The sequence below is a fragment of the Pinus tabuliformis genome, chromosome X (genome assembly GCF_031772625.1).
Source record: "Pinus tabuliformis cultivar Carrire ecotype Pingquan chromosome X, CPIR1, whole genome shotgun sequence".
In the NCBI taxonomy this organism is placed as follows: Eukaryota; Viridiplantae; Streptophyta; class Pinopsida; order Pinales; family Pinaceae; genus Pinus; species Pinus tabuliformis.
Window position 1 is genome coordinate 420,973,944 of NC_142308.1, and position 22,841 is coordinate 420,996,784.

The window sequence follows — 22,841 nt, forward strand, 5'->3', positions numbered from 1 at the left end:
AGACAACCCGGGTGGAATTAATTTTGGCCCCTGGATTCTTAAAACCAAGGAAAAAACAATTTCCTATGCATTCAGGTGGAAATTCATATGTTTGGGTGTGAATTGTAATATTTGCGAAAAAAATCTAAGTCTAAGAATACTTGCAAAACATGGCCAATCCCAAGTCAGGAGTTGGCCAGGTTAGTGGCTGAGCGGGTCATCCTAGAGGAAGCATCTAGAAGAAGTTTAAGTCCAAAATGGTGAGGGCCCATGCGAGTTGAGAGTCGGTTAGGTCAGGGGTTGGTGGTTGAGACTTAGTAGGATTATTTTTTGTTATGGTGATGCGGACCAACCCTGAGAATACTAAAATCTATGTGAGATTTTGTCATTCTAGGTGGACTTATCCAGGAGTTATGGAGTGATAGTGTGGGTACCACGTGGGTGCTACGTGGCAGGCATTGATGAGGTGGTAGGGCTTAATGGGAAAAACTTATAATGACCATAACTTTTGATATGTAAATCACATTGGGGAGAATTTTATATCGTTGGGAAGGTCTTGACGAGCCTGACACAATGATGGTATTGGTTTTTAGTTTTTAAGTATTTAGAAAGAGTACAAAATTTTGTGACCACATTTCCATGATAGGACTATGGAGGTTAAGTCAATGCTAGTAATAGATTCTTCTGCCCTTAGTATGGGCTATGTGGTGGATGGGAGCAACCCATACTAAGGGTAAAAGAAGTCATTACTATCATTGACCTAACCTCCATAGCCTCATCATGGAAATGGGGTCTTAAAATTTCATCGTCTTTCTAACTACTTTAAAACTAAAAGCCAATATCATCATCATGTCAGCCTCATCAATACCTTTGCAACAATATAATTTTTACTCCAATATGACTTATGGATCAAAATTTATGGACATTTTAAGTTTAGCCTATAAATCCGTAACACCTCATTAATGTCTTCCATGTGGCACCCATGTGGCATCCCACGTGGTGCCCATATTGTCACTCCACCTCTCTTGGATGAGTCCACTTAGAAAGGTGGAATTTACATGTAGGTTTTATTGTGTTCAGGGTCAATCCCCATCACCACAATCAACAAACAACCTTACCGTGTCCCAATTGTTGACCCTTGACCTGAATGACTCTTGACTCGCTTGGGCCTTGACCAGCTTGAACCCAAACTTCTCCAGAACTTCATCTCCAAGACAAATCGCTTGATTGCCTACCCAATCAACTCTCGACTCAAGTTGGGCCCAATTTTGTGAGGATTCATAGACTTAGAAGATTTTTCATAAATTTTATAGTTAATGCCCAGACTTGTAATTTTTTTCCTGAATACGTAGGAAAGTATTTTTTGCCTTGGTTTTAAGAATTTTGGGGTCAAAATCAATTCCACCCAGGATGTCTCCAAACACTATAGCCACAAAGTGATATGAATTTAAATTGGAATGCAACAAAGTATAAATATAGCCATAAATACAAAGATGCAACAGAAATAACACTTCATTACATTACTATCAAATACTGAAATAAGCCTAAAAACAGAAGGCAAATAAGACTAGCTCGGGCGATAGTAGCTTATCTTTGAGAAGAGATGTGGCGGCTACATGCCTCTGAACTGTGTCATAATGAGGCTGAAAGGTGGAATTTACATGTAGGTTTTATTTGCTTAGATTTCTGATAGAAATGGCTCTCTCAGACCATGCCTGCTGATTTCTTTCCTAGTAGATAGCTCTACTCTGTGAATCTTCATTTAATAAGTTTTTTAACCTGAGTTCCTTTCCTGGTTTATATTTTGCAGAAGCTTGAACTGGAGAAATTTATTACACGAGGTTTCATTTGCCGATATCAATAAGTCATTTGATTATATGATGAAAGGAGAGAGTCTGAGATGCAACATTAATCTAACTGGCAATTGAAGGATAGAGAGGAAGTTGCTAGTTTAAATATCAGTTTGAATTATTTTCAGTTATTTAGAGTTTCGTACAAATTGTGTGGTTGATCTTTTTATGATTGGATTTGGTCATTAGATTCCTTGATAGAGGTTTCCTTGCATTCAGAGGCTAGAAGAAGTGTGGAAAATAAGAATTTTGAAGATTTGTCATTGTAATGGAGACTTCATACTGGAATTTTAGAATTTTCAATAATATTGATATTGTCATAATGAATCAAATTGGATTTGTGGAAAGTTGAAAATGTGTTTTTATGAAAGATTAATTTTGGAATGGTGTTCTATGCATTCAATACATAAAAGGGCTTGAAGCAGAATTTTGAAACAATCTGTGTTATAATTTTAAAAATTTAGACTTTTGTAATTATTATGGAGAATTTATATTGACAATTTTGGAATTTTGAATGGTTGATATTATAACAAATTCAAATGAGTTTGGAAAGTTGAAGAATTGTTTTTGTGAAAAATTAAATTTGAAATTGTGAAATTTTGAAAATTTGTTATAATGAGAAATCAAAATTATCACTTCTAACAACAATTATTGTTGTAATTTCATATACATTGTTATATATATATATATATATATATATATATATATATATATATATATATATATATATTCTACAAGAAATAATTTATCATTTCAATTGAAAGCATATAAAAAGAACTTATACAAACAACTCACTCTGCCACCCACATAACATAAAAATCAATCTATGAAGAAACCAAAATCTTAATTTTTTCAAATGTTACTGGTATTCTTTTGAAAATGTTGGGCTGTAATATTTCATTGCTACCATTCAAAGTGTTTAACATTTGCAACAAAAAGACGCCTAAGAAAATTTCTATCCTATCAATAAACCATTTTTGCAAAAAATTAAACTTGTCTTTTTCCAAATGAGTGGTTAATACATCCATCAACATTTTTTTCCCACTTCACAAAATCACATTTCCAACACCTCTTATTTTTTCTTAACAAAGTGATATTATAATTCTATGTGATTGGTTCTCAAATGACACGTAAGATTTTTCACTATTTCAATGTAAGCTTGAGTGTCTTACTACACAATAACCCCTTGATGTATACTACTGTATAATAAAGCAATAATTGGATGCAAATATTTGATCATTCACATTCTTTCCCAATCATTTCAATGCATCATTCAAACTCTCCTGGACTATAATAGCCAGGTTTTAAATAGTGCTATTGTTTTATAGGGTTTGAGGATGTACCCTAAATATGTTTTTATTTTATGTCCCCATATCCTAGAAAGGGGTGGAACATTGTTTTGAAGTTTCTTCAATATATCTTATAACTTTATTGATTGTCAATGTTATAGTTATAGACTTAAAGGAAAAATAAATTGGCTCAATGGAATTAAACAAAAACATTGTTTGGCATTATTCATATTATAACTTGCGAATTGCATGCACATATAGCACTTAGGTCATTGCATGTAGCTCAACTAACATATTTGGACACATGTCCTTCAACATTTTCACACCATTTTTAATTAGAGTTGCACTTGACTTGCATTCGTTGAAACCTTCAAAGAATCTTTACTATTGTTTTTTTGGCACAAGTGAATATGTCGATTCACTATATATTTTCACTTCAATATCAACATAAGAATGGATCTCACCACAGTTGACCATATACAATGAAATGGTCATGTTGGATTTGACTTTGAACAATATTGACAAACATTTACAAAATATGATAGGATCATCTGCATACACTATTAGGATTTAGAATATCTAACACATATCAATGTAAACACTTGGGTCAACAAGAAAATTATCAAATCATTGCTCCGCCATGTGCCCATTGATCGTTCGGTACTAAGCTTGAGAATATTTCTTTAAACCATACAAAGGCTACTATATCCTACAAACCAAATGTTCTCTACGCGATCTCACATAGAAGGCTTATGTTGCTCTATGTATATGTTTTCCAACTCTCCATTGAGGAAATATGTGTTTTGATCTGGATTGGATAATTATATTTTTTTTGCATCCATATTGAAGCTTTCAGAGTGGAAAAAGTTAAGGAATAAACTTGCAAGACCATTTTTACCAGTGGGTCTCGGTTTGGTAAATTGTGTAGAATTTTATTTTATTTTTATTATTATTATTATTATTATTATTTACTGGGGAAAGCATACAGCTGAAAACCCCCAACTATTTGTACATTATAATGATAGAGAACATGTAACAATACATAGTACAATACTCCTCACAATTACTCAGTACTATCTCCACCTGCTACACACAAACTAGCTCAGATCTAAATCAAGTCACATGTTCAAATCTCCTCCGCTGTCTGTCTGCCTCTACTACGCAATCCAATGTGAGAATAGGAATGATCCAAGTTTGAATTCCCTTTTGTTGTACCACGCAAGCCTCATTGGAAATCTCCATCAATGATTGTGCAAATCTCATGCACAGCTATAGTCACAACTGATAGTAGTCTCCACCTCTAACACCTGTCTCCACTGAACTGTCCATGCACTGAGTTAACTGATGTATTCTTTAGTTGCTTTATGAGTTAATAATTAGTGAATTAATTAATAATTAATTCACATCACTCATCACTAGTGTATTCTGCAGTTAGACTAAATACAACTAGTTCAACCAAGTCAAACTGAACACAACTCCATCAACTCCTCAATCAACTCCACCAAACTCAATCACTTGAGTTCTAACTGAAGTTCATCATGCAATAGCTCAACTGACCCATAAGAAAAGCGTATTTCCTTCTGAAAGTTGCATGTGCCACATCCGTAGCTCGAACTGAAGTGCTCCAAGAGGATAAGATAATGTTTATAGTCCAAATATTATTAAGAGCTAATAATATTCGACTGTTCTATTTTTAGCCTGGCAGTCTAAAAATAGACTCCGCCCATATGTCTAAAAATAGAAGTCCATCTATTTTTACTAACATGACCAATCATCCATAAACAACATCCTGCAACTCATAGACCATGATCCATATGTCTAAAAATAGACTTTGCGCCAAAAATAGCCTGCGGGCCCACTTAGTGAAGGCGACTTCTTTTCACTAAGCTCCATCATCTTGTTGCATTTTCAACACTCCCTCTCAACAAGATATGGATTATCAGCAACCCCTATCTTGCAACTCTGGAATGTTCTACATGCAACACATTTGCCGGTCCACTTGCTCCAAGAACACTTGGAACAAAAACACTCCCAATTGACCACTCTGTTGGGCTAGGAACATACTCTGATGTTGAAGCTCTACCTGCTGCTGGCAAGTGCTCCCTCTCTGACATCTATGCTACTGCAACATCTCCATGCATCTTGCACCATTGCACACCTCTCTGTGCCACCTAGCACTGTGAAAAACACTTGTGCCTCTCGCATTACTGTAGCCTGCTAGCTATGCACTGTCCTGGGATTCCCTACACTATCGTTCTCTCTGCCACTCCATCCGCATCTATCCCTACCCAATCAGTCAGTTCCTGCTACTCCACATCGGGGCTCCCGTAGCAAGGTCTCATCCAAGAGGTTGGGTACCTCAAGGATCCTGCCCCTCCTCCTTGGGATTATCACTCTATATCGCCCCACCTCCTACCTGGAGGTATGGCTGCATGTGATCCCTCAGCCCACTTGGCTCGAAGTTTCCCCCTACTGGAGGTCTTTGCATGAATAGATGTCTCTACTCGATCTCCTCTCAGCTTCCCTTGTTGTGGCTGCTCCACAACCTCCTGAAGCTGTTGCACCAATCGTGGCTCCTCCACAATCGTCTGAGACTTCTTCTGGCTCTGCATGTTGAGAGGTAGTATACGCTCCCTCTCAACCACCAAGTCTCCATCAGTTGCCTCGCTGCTCAAGGCTTTGCATGCATCTTGAACCTCAAGAGCATACAGGTTCTTGACCCGTGAACCAATCTGCTTCACATGTCTAGTGATGATGTGTCCAAGGAAAACCTTTCCCTTACTGAAGACTACATCATAGCCTCTGTCTTCCAGCATGGAGATCGACACCAAGTTTCTCTTCAGTCCTGGTACATACTTGACATCGGTCAAGGTAAGGCGAGCTCCATGCTCCCTCTGAAAAATAACCGTGCCTACACCTGAGACACTATACTTCTCATCATTACCCTTCGCTATGAGTATCTGGAGATATTTCTCCTCCAAAGTATTGAACAAACTCTTGTCACCGGTCATGTGGAAAGAAACTCCACTGTCAAGAAACCAACCACTTCCCACCATGGATGAAACCATGCATGCAAAGAGTGTGAAATCCAACTCAAACTGTGAAGCAAGTGCCTCACCTTCAAATCCTTCCCCAGATCCCTTCTTGGATTTCCTTCGTGGACAATTTGAAGCATAATGGCCCACCTCATGACAATGAAAGCATCACACTTTCGATTTTTCAACCTTCTTTCCATCATTGGAAGAACTAGATTCGGAAAGAGAACCCTTCTCCTTCCCCTTCTTTGCTTTGGCAGCCAAATCACAATTTTCTTCATCAGATGCCTTTGATGAAGATCCGTCCCTGGTATTCTGCCTAATCTCCTCTTGCACAAGATCTGACCATAGTCTCTCCCATCCTGGCAATTTCTCCCGACCATTAACAGAGTCCTGATAGGAATGCCAACTCTTCGGAAGACCAAGGAGAGCCAAGCTCACCAAGTCCTCATCATCGACAGTCACCCCCACACTTCCCAACTCATCCCGGCATTGGGTGAACTTCGTGAGATACTTGGGCATACTGTCTCCATTCTCACACTTAATGTTTCTGAGTTTATCCTTGAGTGCCAACTTCCTCTGGTCACTCTTGCTTTGGAATAAATCTGTCAACGCTTTCCACATCAAGTATGGAGAAGCCTTTCCATGCTGGTTGGACACAATGTGATCCTTCACACCCTCCAACAGAATCCTTCGACACTTTGTTGTCTTCTTTTGCCAAGTCTCAACATGAGCAACATCAGTAGGCTTTGGGACCTTAGCCTCTATGAACTCCTTCAGCCCATTGTCATCTAACACCGCCTCCATCCTGCCCTTCCATGCAATATAATTCGAGCTGCCTTCAAGAGCATACTCCAATCGCAATCCATTGAAAGACATTTCAACTTCGACACTAAGAAAACACTGCTGCAAATTCGAATTCCACCAGCTCAAAACTCAACCGCTTCTGATCTAAAATTCGTGAGAACAAGGTATTTCTCGTACAGAGATTGATTGTATGGGATTTTACCGGATATCTCACATTCCAAAAGAAGGATGAATCCAGAGGCTACCTGGCCCGATTACAGACTCTGCCTGAAGAAATAAAATGTAATCACTTTCTGAATAATAGATCTGATGATCAACTCTGCTCTGATACCATGTAGAAATTATTAATTTTTTTTTTTTTTACTGGGGAAAACATACAGCTGAAAACCCCCAACTATCTGTATATTATAATGATAGAGAACATGTAACAATACATAGTACAATACTCCTCACAAGTACTCAGTACTATCTCCACCTGCTACACACAAACTAGCTCAGAACTAAATCAAGTCACAGGTTCAAATCTCCTTCGTTGTCTGCCTGCCTCTACTGTGCAATCCAATGTGAGAATAGGAATGATCCAAGTTCGAATTCCCTTTTTTTGTACCACGCAAGCCTCATTGGCAATCTCCATCAATGATTGTGCAAATCTCATGCACAACTATAGTCACAACTGATAGTAGTCTCCACCTCTAACACCTGTCTCCACTGAACTGTCCATGCACTGAGTTAACTGATGTATTCTTTAGTTGCTTTATGAGTTAATAATTAGTGAATTAATTAATAATTACTTCACATCACTCATCACTAGTGTATTCTGCAGTTAGACTAAATACAACTAGTTCAACCAAGTCAAACTAAACACAACTCCATCAACTCCTCAATCAACTCCACCAAACTCAATCACTTGAGTTCTAATTGAAGTCCATCATGCAATAGCTCAACTGACCCATAAGAAAAGCGTATTTCCTTCTGACAGTTGCATGTGCCACATTCGTAGCTCGAACTGAAGTGCTCCAAGAGGATAAGATAATGTTTATAGTCCAAATATTATTAAGAGCTAATAATATTCCACTGTTCTATTTTTAGCCTAGCAATCTAAAAATAGACTCCGCCCATATGTCTAAAAATAGAAGTCCATCTATTTTTACCAACATGACCAATCATCCATAAACAACATCATGCAACTCATAGACCCTGATCCATATGTCTAAAAATAGACTTTGCGCCAAAAATAGCCTGCGGGCCCACTTAGTGAAGGCGACTTCTTTTCACTAAGCTCCATCATCTTGTTGCATTTTCAACAAATTGAGGTTTGAAATCTTTTGGAAGCAATTTGAAGCATCAATATATATATATATATATATTTCCAATGACTCAAAAATCACTTCAACTGGAGTATATAAGCAAAAGTTATGCCACTCGAAAGTTGACTTTCTTGTTTTGACCACCATAATTTGAGAGAATGTCATGCTAACCTCCATTATTCATGGAAAAGGTATTAAACATGTTGTCATGATGAAGATCACTCTAGAAGAATCCATACTGTAACTCTACTTAAGAGTTGAAGGAGTCAAACTTAAACACTAATTGGTTATCAGGTTGTGTTATAATCGTGCCACTAGGAGGAAAAGGGGTTTCATTATATTCGAGTGCATTTTGTTCTATAGATGAACATAGTAGCCAAGAGTGGACTGGGTGAGACGATTTATGCACATTAGCAACCCATGGGCCACATGCCTCACTCCTTTGTACTTGCATCCATTTTCCATTCAAAGAAAGAAAGCACAATAGCCTCACCATGTTTTCAAATTCTTTTACATAAATAAGAACTATGATTAAATTTTAAAATTATAAATTCAAATAATTAAAAGTTTTACACTATATATATATATATATATATATTTCGAGCCAGAACCCTTACATAATTCATCCATTTCCATAACAATTCTGCTTTCACATGTCTAATACAAATGTAGCATATGCTTATGGCATTTTTTGCCTATAATTCTAAATAGATGCCTACTATATATCTATATATATATATATATATATATATATATATATATATATATATATATATATATATATATATATATATATATATATATATATATATATATATATATATATATATCGGGCCAGAACCCTTACATAATTCATCCATTTCCATAACAATTCTGCTTTCACATGTCTAATACAAATGTAGCATATGCTTATGGCATTTTTTGCCTATAATTATAAATAGATGCCTACTATAGACTATGTAGTAGATTCCTAAATACAAACATAATTTGCATAACATCAGAAACTAAAACTTAGAGAAAAACTATCCAAAAACTAGCCTCCAAACTAGACACATCTTCAGGATTGGAGCTCATAGATCACTTTTATTGCTTTGGAGCTTGAACCATCTTCCCTCTTTTTCGAGTTGCGTATTCGCTAGATTCAACCTCTGAAGGAGCTAGTTGTAGTCCTACAATGAATAGGTCTTCCATCTCTGCCATTTTGTAGTCAATGGCTACCATATTGATCCTAAATTCACTCTGCAAACCATCAATTTTAATTTGCATCAACTCGAGCTTGAAGTTGGTTAACAACTGAAGGGATTTGTGAGCCATTTCTTCAACCTCTTGACACTGCTTGAAGGCGAGCTCAATGCTTTCCATAGCCTTGAGGACCTTGTCCAAAATTTCATTAACGTCAATGGATGTTGTGCCACGGGAAGAGGAGCCCACATTCTCCATGTTGAAATTACGCAGTGTCAACACTAGGGTGTAGGTGCTAGCTTTGATAACCGCTACGTTTACGAAACCATACTCATTGAAGTTCAGGGCTGGAAGAATGATATATATATATATATATATATATATATATATATATATATATATATATATATATATATATATATATATATATATATATATATACTAAGCCATTGAATGTATTCTTGAGAGGGCTTGATGTCGGCACTGAGAATGTTATCATGGCTTCTACATTTTTTCCCTTTCTCCATTGAATGCCGGGCTAGGATATCCATGCCAATATGGCTTTGAAATCCTTGCTGAAGGAACAAATTGCTACAGAGAAGGAGGGATAAAGGCCTTAACATGAGGTGAAATGAATGCAACCTTTTCAACCAACTAATAAATTGAAACCTAACGTAGGTTAACAAGAACACGAGGCACGAGAAGGAGGACTACAATCGAGCCCTGTCAGTAAACGACATCCACCAAATCTTATAAGCCATCACATTTGAGACATTAATATTCAACCTAATTAATTGCTCCTCATAATTCTCAGCTTCCGTCATTTCTAATTTTCCATAAATGCAATTTAAAATTCCCTCTTTGCTATTTTGAAACATCATGGTAATGGGGAATTTATTTGACATTTATTATTCAATTGTATGATCCCTTATTTGCTAAAGTGTTTGCCAATGAGTTTAAATTCCTTAATATATGATAGAGTTCATCTTGCTCAAATCGTTGAAGTTGAAGAAGGATCCATCACACCATGGGAGATTGATTGCATTTATGTTGATGTTTGGCCTCCCATACTCATCGGATTACTATCATTGAACCATCAAATATTAGAATTCTTTGAATCTTCTTTTTAATGATTAGATTTAAACCTTTCCAAAGAGTGAGGAATTCCACTTGATTGTTGGTTGCTGCTCCTAATCACAAACATATTGTGTCCCAATTTTTCCTCTGAGGCAAAGGATCACCCCTCCGGTCAACCCTCATTATAAAATTTATAAATCTATACAATTTTATTATTAAAATTAAACTTTTTATAATTGCATTAAATTGTAAATTATTTACAATATATTTATACAATTTTGCTAAATTCAAATTTTAGTGATTATATACTATTTCTAATATATCATTAATCAATTATACAACTTTACCAAATTCAAATTTTAGTAATTATAAACTATTTTTAATATATCATTAATCATAATTTTACTAACAAAACTATAAATTAATTCATTACGCAATAAAACAAGGAAATATACTTCCATAAAAATGACATAAATAAATATATTCATTAATTTTTTTGAAGAATTCTTGAACAATCTCAATAGAGAGGATGGTTGGAAGATCAGCAGTTGTTGGATCCCAGCCCTCTCCTCCTAGTCGTTTTCTTTCTTTTTCTCCTTGAATTTGGTAATTTATTTATTTATTATTATTATTATTATTTTTTTTTAATTAATTAATTTATTTTTTAATTAATTAATTAATTAATTTATATATATTTATTTATTATTATTATTATTATTATTATTTTTTAAAGGCTCTTTGACTATTAATTTAAACTTAATTTATAATTTAATTAATTAATTTAAACTATTAATTAATTTTATGATTATTATTTATTTACTTTTATCTTTTTATTATTATTAATATTATTTATTTATTTATTTTTTACTCTGAATTAAGTTTTATAGTTCTCTCATTTTTGAAGAGTTTATATTACTAACTAGAAGTTTTATCGAGCAATTTATTCTTATTATTTAATTTATTTGAAATGATTTATTTTTATTATTAATTTTACTTATGCTATTATATATTTCTTTTTTTTTTCCCCTGGGAAAAAGTCGTAATTTTCATTAAGATTAAGAAAATTACATTTTGCAGATGCCGAAGCATATTCATATGCAGGCTCTTGCCTGTCGAGTTCATAATAACTGCTGAAAGTATAAACAAGATATCTCCACGCAGGGAGCATTTCAAAATAAGTCAACTGTGTTCAAAATTATGACTGGCTCTTCGCAGAGAGCAATATATACTGCTGAATATAAACAAAAAGATGTACTGTTTTGCTGTCTAAACAGTGTCTATCTACATACTGTAAAAAACAAAACTGCAAGTGAATTGGCTTTATAGCCCATCATTCCAACTGTTCATCAAAAGGGCGATGATAATACTGATAAAAAGTGCCGTCAACTTCCTCTTGGACCCACCAATCTTCACCTACTCTGTGCGCTGCCTCTTTAGAGAGCTGATCTGCAATGGTGTTTTGCTCCCTGTAGATGTGATGACAGACAAAAGATTCAAATGAAGTTATCAATCTCTTTGCTTCATCAAGAATATGTCTCAAAGAAAAAGCATGACAATGTGATGCATTATTGAGCCAATTGCAAACAATTTTAGAGTCACCAAATATCTGTAAGTGTCTGCAATGATTATGGATAGCAAAATGAATTATGTGTTTGGCTGTGCTTAATTCTGCGAAGTTATTAGTGCCTCTGCCTAGGTTGATTTGGAGCTTGTAGCAATGCCTGTCATCGAGGTGGAGTATAGCTCCCCCCCCGCATCCATCTTCTTGAGCTGAGCCATCGAAAAAAGCCCAAGGTTTTGATTTGTCAATGGGAACAGGTCTAAGAATTCTCGGTGGGGTGGAGTGGTCTTCATCAGGTAACATATTGTAATCAGCGACCGTATGTAGAATGACCGAGGGCCAGTGAGGCACTTTGAGATTGAAGATAGACTGGTTACGGGCAATCCATATAGCCCAGCAAGCCAGCAGAGGCAGGTTTTTGGCCTTTCCTGTATGCTCAAGGCACCAGTTAGACCATGCCTCCAGAAGGTTATTCCCGTGCCAATCTTTCAAAAGCGGGATATGAGTAGATAGTGATTGCCAAAGGGATTGGGTAGAGCTGCATGATAGAAACAGGTGTTCGGTGCTCTCTTCTGCATTATGACAGAGGTGACAGCGGAAAGGTCCATAGAAGGACCGCTTCATGAGATTGGAGCCAGTGGGTATTTTGTCAAATAATATATTCCACATCAGAAGTCTCGTCCGAGGTGCTGCCTTGAGCTTCCAGATCGCCTTCCAGGTGGGTTGAATGTCTGGGGGTTTATAAGGTTCCATGAGCCTGAGATATCCCAGCTTTGGAGTGTAAACACCATGTTTTGCATATGCCCAGATGATCTCATCGGGTCCCTCAGTAAGTCTGATTTGTGCTTGAGTGAGAGCAGCAGTATACTCCCTCCATTCGTTTATCCATTGATTAGGCAGGTCTAGTGCTCTGGCGGATAACCAAGCCTGCTGGAGGAAAGAGGAGTTTGCTTGATCACCAATATGTTTGATATGAGTGATGCCTCTGTCATGGAGATGTCGGATGAGGTCAGCTGGTAATCTGTGGGTGTTCCCACATCCGACCCATGGGTCCACCCCAACACGTACTGCATTCCCTTCCTTAATACGCCATGTGATTCCATCTCGTAGCAGAGGTATGGTGTCAATGACAGCTTTCCAGATGTTGGAGATTTGGTGATTGTTTCCATGTCTTGTGCAGATCCAATCTAATACGGATTGAGGCTTAATATATTTTGCATATGCCACCCGTGACCAGAGACTGTCTGATGTGAGTAAGCACCATCCGAGTTTGGCAGCCAGTGCCTTTGAGAATATAGCCAGTCTCTTTATGCCCCATCCACCCCATCTTTTAGGCTTGGTTATGGTTTCCCATTTTACCCATGCAAATAAACGCCCCGGCTGGTGTCCTTTCCATAGGAATCTACAGCATATGCTCTGGAGCCTGTTCAGGATGCCCCTTGGAATCCAAGCAAGGGCCATCCAGTAGACAGGTGTGGCTTCAATCACAGCTTTGATGAGCACTAGTCTGCCTGCCCGCGAGAGGTATCGATGGTACCAGACCTGAAGCCTCTTCTCCACTTTTGTAATAAGCCATAACCAGTCTGCAATTCTATAGCCAGATGGTTTCAGTCGAAAACCAAGATACTTTATCCCATCGGTTAGGTTCGAGGTGACAAATGGGAAGCGTTGAGTGGCATAGGTGATTTCATGTACCGAGCATCCAACCGATGTGATAGTAGACTTATTATTGTTGATCTGCATCCCAGTGGCCTGCTGGAAAAGGAGGAAGGAGTTATGTAAAGAAGAGGAGTCACCGATGCTGCCATTCAAGAAGATGAGAATATCATCAACGAATAATAGGTGAGTGAGGAAGAAATTATCCGCAATTTTGATGCCAGTTAGTTGGTGCCGATCTCTGGTGGATAAGATAATCCTACTCAGTCCTTCCATAATCAGGAGAAAAAGCAGCGGTGAGAGAGGACATCCCTGCCTGAGTCCTCTCTCAGCAGTGAAAAAGGGTGTAGCTTCTCCGTTGAGTAAAACACTGTAAGATACATCAGTGATGCAGCTCATCGTCCATTTGATGAATTCATATGGGAAACCAAGATGCGTAAGCAGCAACCTAAGGTACAGCCAGTTTGTTCTGTCAAAAGCCTTTGAGAGGTCTACTTTGAGTATCATTCCTTTCTGCTTTTTGATCTGTAGAGAGTGCATGAGTTCTTGAGCTGTAGCAATGGCCTCATGGATCTGTCTATGATGCAAGAAGGCAAATTGCTCAGATGATATGTGCTGTGAGAGGATGGGCTTGAGGCGGTTGGCAATAATCTTAGCAATGATCTTATAGAGGCAGTTGCAGAGTGATATGGGGCGGAAATCATCGAAAGAGATCGGGTCATCGGTCTTAGGAATGAGGGCGATGAAGGTGGATTTGATAGCAGATGATATCCTACCTCTTCTCCTGCTGTCCTCCACGATGTTCAATAAGTCATGGCCCAGAATGTCAAAGAAAGCGATATAGAATTCAATGGTCCATCCATCAGGGCCAGGGCTCTTATCCTTTTTAAACCATTTCAGTGTAGCTTCCAGTTCTTCCATGGACACCTCCTTCTGTATCTCTTCCGACATTTCCTGATCCACATATCTTGGAAATAGTTCTGCCACTCTCATGATTTCCAGAATGTTTATGTTCCCAGGCGCCTTGTATATACCCCTAAAGTGCTCAGTGGCAAGCCTGGCCAAGTTCTGCTGGGATGTAATGGTGTGGCCACGATCATCCTTTAATTCCCAAATAGTATTGATGGCTTTACGACCATTGGCAAACTTATGATAAAATTTTGTGTTGTTGTCTCCCTCAGTGAGCCAAATAGCCCTGCTTCTCAGTCTCCAGCTTTCTTCTCTTTCCTTCAATATCTGAGAGCGCTTGGCGAGAAGTAGGTTATACTGATCCTTACTCTCCTGAGTATTGAAAGTCCCTGATGTCGAATTTTCATACTCAGCGATGACCCTTTCCGCCTCATTGAGAGTGTGGTTATCCTGGATCCGCTTCTGGTGAGCCCAATTTTTAGTGATCTGCTTGAGTTCTGTTAGCTTCCTAACAAATCCAGCAGAGAGTTCCTCATCTTCCCGGATGGGGCTGTTCTGCCAGTATTCATGGACCAGCTGAATGTATGAGGGATCTTGTAGCCAGGTTGCATTGAATTTGAATGGGCTCTTGATTTTGTGAGTGAGGCCATCTGCCTCCAGGAAGATTGGCCTGTGATCGGATAAACCACCAGATCCTACCCATTGACGAGTTCTGGGTAGAACATTGTATAAATGTTCCTTAATAAGGTAGCGATCGAGTCTCCTGGCCAAACTCTGTTCTCCACTCCTATTATTTGACCAGGTATACTGTAGCCGAGCAGATGGGATGTCCACCCAGTGGTGGTCCTCTAATAGGGAGGAGATGGTGTCAGAGAGTGAATCAACTTGAGCCATGTGCCCCCAGGATTCACAGAAACCCAGGGAGAAGTTTAAGTCCCCACCCATTATAATGTTGTCCGCTTGAAGAAGCTCAGATCCAAGAAGGGATCTCCAGAAAGTAGCCCGATCGGAGCAAGGACCATAGACATTTATGATGCGAAGATCCCTCTCAATAGTATGAGCAAAAATGTCGAGGCCGATGAAACCTTTGCCTCCCCAAAAATTGCAGATGTCCACTGACTTGTTGCAGACCCCTATTGCCAGGCCTCCGGATCTCCCTGATGCATCTAGTGCGTGAAATGTCCAATTCGGGAGCCAAGAGGTAAGGGAGTGTATAAGGGAGTCCGCCTGGCAGAGGGTTTCTTGCAGGAAGATAATATCCAGATGAGCCGAGGTTAGCAACCTCCTAAGCGCTAGTTTTTTGGTTGAACTAGCAAACCCTCGACAGTTGAAAGAGAGAATCTTCATGAGGGGGGAGGAGGAGGGCCATCCTTTGCTCTAAGGGCCCCAAAGATAGTTTGTTGTCGCCCGAGGGCGACCTCCTCATCTGCAGTATGCCTCGCTTTAGTGATACGGGAGGGACGACCTCGTGAGGTCTTATGAGAAAAAGGGGAACTAACAGGGTCGAGCCCAACAACATCAGGGCCTCGGTCTTTTACCCGAGGACGAAGGGAATAACGTGGAGATGGCAGGGTAGTAACCAATGTCGATGTGATCAATGGGGGGGGAGCCAACGGAGGAGGGGGAGGAAGCGAGCATGAGAGGGATGATTGTGTGTGAGTGAGTGAAGCATGAGAAGCAACAGATGGAAAAGGGTATGATATGTCCGATGATATGCAAGATGCAAGAGATGACAAAGTGATTGGAGATAATGACATACCCGTAACCGCTGAGTCCACCGGAGGGGGCATTGAATGCTCAGGAGCCTCTGAAGATGAGGGCGGTGCAGAGGTAGCTGCATCGATGTCTGCGACTGCGTGCCCTGGCTCTTCCTGGGGGGCATCATCCCCTTGGCTGCGCAATTGAATCTCAGGTGGCTGAACCGGTTGTTGCTCAGGGGGGGCCGTCCGAGAAGGTTCAGTGACCTCTTCCTTATCGTTCCTTTGCGATTTTCGGAGGAGTGGGCAATCCTTGTAAAGATGCCCAACTTTGTGGCATCTGCGACAGCGGTATGGAATACCCTCATAGTCGATTATCTGCCGACGAGCCGTGTCTCTCCACTGGATAGTAATGTGCTCATAAAGTCCGCCCCTGGTGTCCATGTATATAAGGATCCTGGCATAAGCCATCATGCCTGTCTGGAGATAAGATTTGTCGTAGCCCATATATGTGCCGAGTGCATTACCGATGCGCTTGAAGATTTCTTCAGACCAGTATTGTAGAGGAAGTCCGGGGAGCCGAATCCAAATAGGTCCGACCCCTATCTGCTCTGTCTCAGGATCAAACAAAGGTGTCCATCGCTTTAGGAGCACAGGCGCATGCTCAAAGTGCCAATGTGAGGACAGAACCCAGTTTGTATGATCAGCACGCGCGAATCTCAGTGCGAACCATCCCCTCACAAATGTCTGCACAAATGGGATATCCACCAAGTGATGTCCCCAAATCTCGGTAGCCCAAGCCTTCAATCGTGCCGCCGAATAGCTGCGGCCCCTGATGCGACCGACCAAAACCCGATCTGCAAAATCCATCGCTTCGCCCCACTGAATGTCCTCTTCCAGTCTGAGGAAATAATCGTCCTCTCTTGATTTGAAACACTTAGATTTCCTTTTAGGGCCGCCGGGAGGGGGAGGGTTCTGCGGATGTCCGGGAGCCGGAGTAGAGATATGAGATGGAGCCGAGGACTGATGGGAGGCAGGGATTCCGGCAGGGAAATCGTGACCAACACCAGAAGGGGGGCCCGAAAGCGGGGGTACGGAGGTAAAACAACCGGAGGAGGGACCAAGATAACCCAAGGGACCGGATGAGGATGGAACCAGGGTAGGGTTGTGCGGTAATCGGAAAGATGAGCCAGCTGCCTGAGGGTCTAAACCTGGGTTAGGGTTTAGGCATCCAGTAACAAAACCTAGGGTCGTCGGCGAGTGAGGAGGCGTTGAGAGGGCCGGCCAAGTGGGAGGTTCATCCGGGAGGACCACAGGCAGAGATCTAGTCGATTCACCAAGCGAATACTGAGAGTAATTCCCGGAGAAGTCATCGTAAAACATACCTTCTGAGCTGGCAAATGGGGTTCGCCAGATGGAGACCCCCTCCAATGGGTCAGCGGAGTAATCAACGGCCTCCAGATCATCCATGGCCAGCTGCGCCTCGGAACGGTGAACACTTTGTGGAGCAGAGAATCCCGGAGAAAAGGACATGTAGCAGTTAAAGGTCCGATGAAGGGTGAAGAAACCGCCACAGGAGAGTTCGGAAGTCGCAGCTTCAGGTAAAGCACATCCCCGCGGGTCGTATAGCAACCGGAAGGTGACAGTAATCGGCGGAGTAGAGGACGGAGGATGCGGACGCGGTGAGGAGAAACGGAGAGCGGCGAGTTACCAGCAGCTGCAGGGTTACAGAAACCCTAGCCTAACCCTGTTCGCACGATAACTCTACCCGTCTCCATCAGAGCTCAATGATCCCTGCTATTATATATTTCTAATATAGCATATGTAAAAATATTTGAAATTAATTATATTAATTTAATCTATATTAATAACCGAATTTATAGATACAATATTTATATATATTTATAATAATAATTAATAAATAAATAAATAAATAAAAATAAAAATAAAAAAAAATAATCATGGTCAAACTAGCCGTTATAACTAACTAATATTTTTATAATTAATTTTTATTCTTAATAATTATGATTTTTGAAATTATTTATGTGTTTCTTGTATACATTTCTAACAATTTTACATTAAAATTAATTTATTTTATTTTATTATATTATATATTAATTAACTGATATTTTAAAATAAATAATATAAAGTAATACTCTATCATGGTCAAACTAGCCGTTATCAGGTCAAATTTAGCTGGTGTCTTTTCAGCTGTGACCTTATCGAGGAATCTGAGTCATTGGATATTCTGCCCTGTCTATTTAAAGTGCATAGCCTGATCTGCTCATTCAACTTGTCCTGACGATGAACCACACTGGTTGGTTCGAAACGCGTCGACAGAAATTTCTCCATGTGATTTTCGCCGAAGAATTCTTCAAAAAATTGATATGGATCACAGAAGTCTCAATTCAATATTCATTAATTATAATTTTATTGTTCATCAACAAAATTATGATTTAATCCAAATCACACAAAAAAAAATATATATTTCAATGCAAACACACAAGTATGATTTAATCAGGCTAAACTTCAATGCAACATAAACTTTTATAGATAAGAATATATTTTAAAATAACTTTTTAATTTAAAAATTATTAAAATTTGTAGTTTATAGATAAGAATATTTTTTAAAAAGCTTCTTAATTTAAAATTTATTTTTGTAGGGTTAATTATTTAAATTTAAATTAAAAAATATAATATTTTAACATTTTGATAATATAAATAATAAATTGTATTTTAAATATTTTATATTTTATTTTTTAATGGAATTTCAGATACCCCATATTTATTATAATTTTTTTTTTTCCATTTTAAATGCAGCTCATTTATAATTTATAACCCATAACGATTTTTTTAATGTTAAACTTAAATTATAAATATTTTATAAGTCAAACTTATAACAAATAAGTGATAACCAGAAAATATGCATAAGTGATAACCAGAAAATATGCCCATTGGAAAATCCAAGCATATAAAATTTAGACTAAGGCATGACCAATTGCCCCGACAAACCTTTGCCCACTTTGAAAATGCTGATATCAAAATCCATAAAAAGGAAACCATCGAAGGTCCAAGGTGGACCTTTATCCTCGCATACCCACCACGCTCTCCGAAAAAGTATGGAGTGTAAAGTAGTTAGGTGGAAAAACGCAAAACGCAGACTCGGATTTCATAGATATGGCAGATAACCATGGACTCCATAAATATTGCAGATAACTATGCCCTCATTAATTCAAACTAATGACATGGAGGTTTATCCCGACAATTATGGCATGCCTGACTTCGCAACGCCTTCACCGCATTCGATTATCAGTGTTTCAAGGGAAGTGGGATATAAATTCAGGAACCATATCTGCTTTCACCACCAACGCAAGAGGCAAGCCTTTGTTTGTCCTGCTTAATACTACCATAGCGAGAGAAGACCATTTGCGCAGAAAGGAAAATGGCGAGCTCTACTGCAGGCCAGGTTATCAAATGCAAAGGTAATCACTCCAGTTGAGTTCAGTTCAGTGCAAAGAGTCATGGCCACATTCTATTTATTTCATGTATATCATTTCAGGGCAAAATTGATTTTCAGGGTTAAGCTGGATTTATGCAAACTGTATGTGTGCTTCTTGAAATCTGAAATATTTTGATATTTGTATTTTTGTTGCAGCTGCTGTTGCCTGGGCAGCAGGGGAGCCTCTGAAGATTGAAGAAGTGGAGGTGGCTCCCCCACAGGCAATGGAAGTCAGAATCAAAATTCATTATACTGCCTTGTGTCATACAGACGTTTATTTCTGGGAAGCAAAGGTATGCTTTGAAAAATTATTGGAACTAAATTTATAAACATCAATAAAAATTGAAGTCTGGGTATCTGGCATTCCCCTGCACTATATGATACATTAGCTTCCTCTTTATACAATTAAGTCACTACAAAGATTGATTATTACATATTTTCAACAGTGAAATTAAATTACTGATACTCATACTGCTTTCTGTTGCAGGGCCAAACCCCTCTCTTTCCCCGCATTTTGGGACATGAAGCAGCTGGGTATGTACTCTGTTTTTTATTCAAAATAAATTAATTAGTTATACTAGTAGGCATGTAGAATTTCAGAAGGGAAAAAGAGACAGAAACTTTGTGATTTATTGTTCACTAACTATAGGTTGGTTGACACAGGGTTGTTGAGAGTGTTGGAGAAGGGGTGACTGACCTCAAGGAGGGTGACACTGTGCTTCCTGTATTTACTGGAGAATGTGGAGAATGCAGACACTGCAAGTCAGAGGAGAGCAACATGTGTGATCTTCTAAGAATTAACACTGAGAGAGGGGTTATGATAAATGATGGAAAAACAAGGTTTTCAAAAGATGGGAAACCGATTTACCATTTCCTTGGTACATCGACTTTCAGCGAGTACACTGTTGCTCATGCCGGTTGTGTTGCCAAAATTAATCCAGAGGCCCCTCTTGACAAAGTCTGTGTTCTGAGTTGTGGTGCCTCAACAGGTAAACTACTTCATGCGAACTTCTTAATGTACTTGGTTGATGATTGTGAAACCCATGATCGTTTCCTAGATTAGAAATGTCATTCAAACTTCATTTTGCTGTGGATTCAGGGATGGGTGCGGCTTTGAATGTAGCCAAACCCAAGAAGGGTTCAACAGTAGCAGTATTTGGCCTTGGGGCTGTTGGGCTTGGTGTAAGTACTAACGACAAGTGTACTCTCTTTATGTTCGTGTCAATACTCTTATTTTACAGTCATCAATGGATTATGATGATTGTTTAACAGTTCAGCACTGTTCCTGAATATTTTGGGACCAATATCATGAGTGTACCCTTTAGTTTTCTGTTACGCATCTTGTTTGGGTTAATCTATGCAGGCTGCTGAAGGGGCAAGAATTGCAGGAGCTTCTCGAATAATTGGAGTCGATTTAAACAGTGAAAGATTTGAAAAAGGTTGAAAATTGACCATTTCCACCATTTGTTAATCAATGTATATATGTTAAATTGCCCATTTCCATCATTTGTGAATCAATGTGTATATGTTTGACTGAAGAATTGCCTTTCCTTTCTAATTTTTGTTGATCCTTTTACAGCAAAACTCTTTGGTGTAACGGAATTTATTAACCCACTGGACCACGCCAAGCCTGTTCAAGAGGTCACTTAGTTTATATTAATTAACTTTTAAAGCTGAATACAGTTTTACCTTGCCTTGCAAGAACTGCTGATTAAATTCTTTTACAGGTTATTGCTGAGAAAACTGATGGAGGGGTGGACTACAGTATCGAGTGCACGGGGAATGTTAAGGCCATGATTCAAGCCTTCGAATCCTGTCATGACGTATTTAGTCTGCCTTGCCTTGCCTTCCCTCTCTTCTGAAATTGTAAATATACGCTCAGTTTTAGCAACTATGCATATGCTGATCACATGGGTATGTGTTTGTTCAGGGTTGGGGTGTAGCCGTTTTAGTGGGGGTCCCTCATTCGGACGCAGTATTTCAAACCAGTCCCTTGAATTTTCTGACTGAAAGGACATTGAAAGGAACTTTCTATGGGAACTATAAGCCCCGTTCTGATTTGCCAGGTCTTGTAGAAATGTATTTGGCTAAGGTAAGGCTTCTATCATCTATTTATGACAGTTATAAGATAAAAGCTTAAATCACTGGTGATTAATTTATTTGCTTAGATTTTCTGATAGAAATGGCTCTCTCAGACCATGCCTGCTGATTTCTTAGTAGATAGCTCTACTCTGTGATCTTTATGTAATAAGGTTTTTAACCTGAGTTACTTTCCTGGTTTATATTTTGCAGAAGATTGAACTGGAGAAATTTATTACACACGAGGTTTCATTTACCGATATCAATAAGGCATTTGATTACATGCTAAAAGGAGAGAGTCTGAGATGTATCATTAACCTGATTGGCAATTGAGTGGAAGTTGTTAGTTTAAATATCAGTTCGAAGTATTTACAGTTATTTAGAGTTGCTTACAGATTGTGTGACTGATCTTTTCTGATAGAGGTTTCCTTGCATTCAGAGGCTTGGAGAAGAAGTGTGGAAAATAAGAATTTCGAATAGAGTTTCTTACAGATTGTGTAGTTGATCTTTTTATGATTTTACTTGGTCATTAGATTCCTTGAAAGAAGTGTCCTGGCATTCAGAGGCTTGGAGAAGAAGTGTGGAAAATAAGAATTTCGAAGAATTGTTATAATGGAGACACTGGAATTTTCAATAATAATGATCTTGTCATGATGAATCCAATTGGATTTCTGGACAGTTGAAAATTTGTTCTTATGAAAAAAATAATTTTATTATGGTTTTCCTTGCATCCAATACATATGTAAGATCATAGACAGCAAAACTTTTAATAGATATAGCATATTTTAGTGTCTTATTAAAAATAAACTTTCAGCCAGAACAAGAATATAAGGATTTGAAATGCAGCCACTCTATTTAATTAATAACTAATAACGGTTAATAACTAATAACGGTAAATAATACAAGCCAGAATG

At 38.6% G+C, this 22,841-nt stretch overlaps 1 protein-coding gene and 1 long non-coding RNA gene across 2 annotated transcripts; both read left to right on the top strand.

Annotated features, from left to right (window-relative positions):
• Positions 1-1,797: 1,797 nt before the first annotated feature.
• LOC149140364 (uncharacterized) lies at positions 1,798-22,613 on the top strand. The gene is made up of 2 exons (XR_016265284.1): positions 1,798-2,032; positions 22,351-22,613. It is a non-coding gene; the product is annotated as an uncharacterized LOC149140364 (long non-coding RNA).
• LOC149140365 (alcohol dehydrogenase 1-like) lies at positions 19,497-22,305 on the top strand. Its single transcript, XM_089453206.1, has 10 exons — positions 19,497-19,831; positions 20,005-20,141; positions 20,336-20,382; positions 20,512-20,837; positions 20,948-21,030; positions 21,212-21,287; positions 21,428-21,489; positions 21,576-21,671; positions 21,779-21,940; positions 22,141-22,305. Exons 1-10 carry the CDS (start codon positions 19,792-19,794, stop codon positions 22,258-22,260), a joined length of 1,149 nt encoding a protein of 382 aa, XP_089309332.1. The 5' UTR covers positions 19,497-19,791; the 3' UTR covers positions 22,261-22,305.
• Positions 22,614-22,841: the final 228 nt, after the last annotated feature.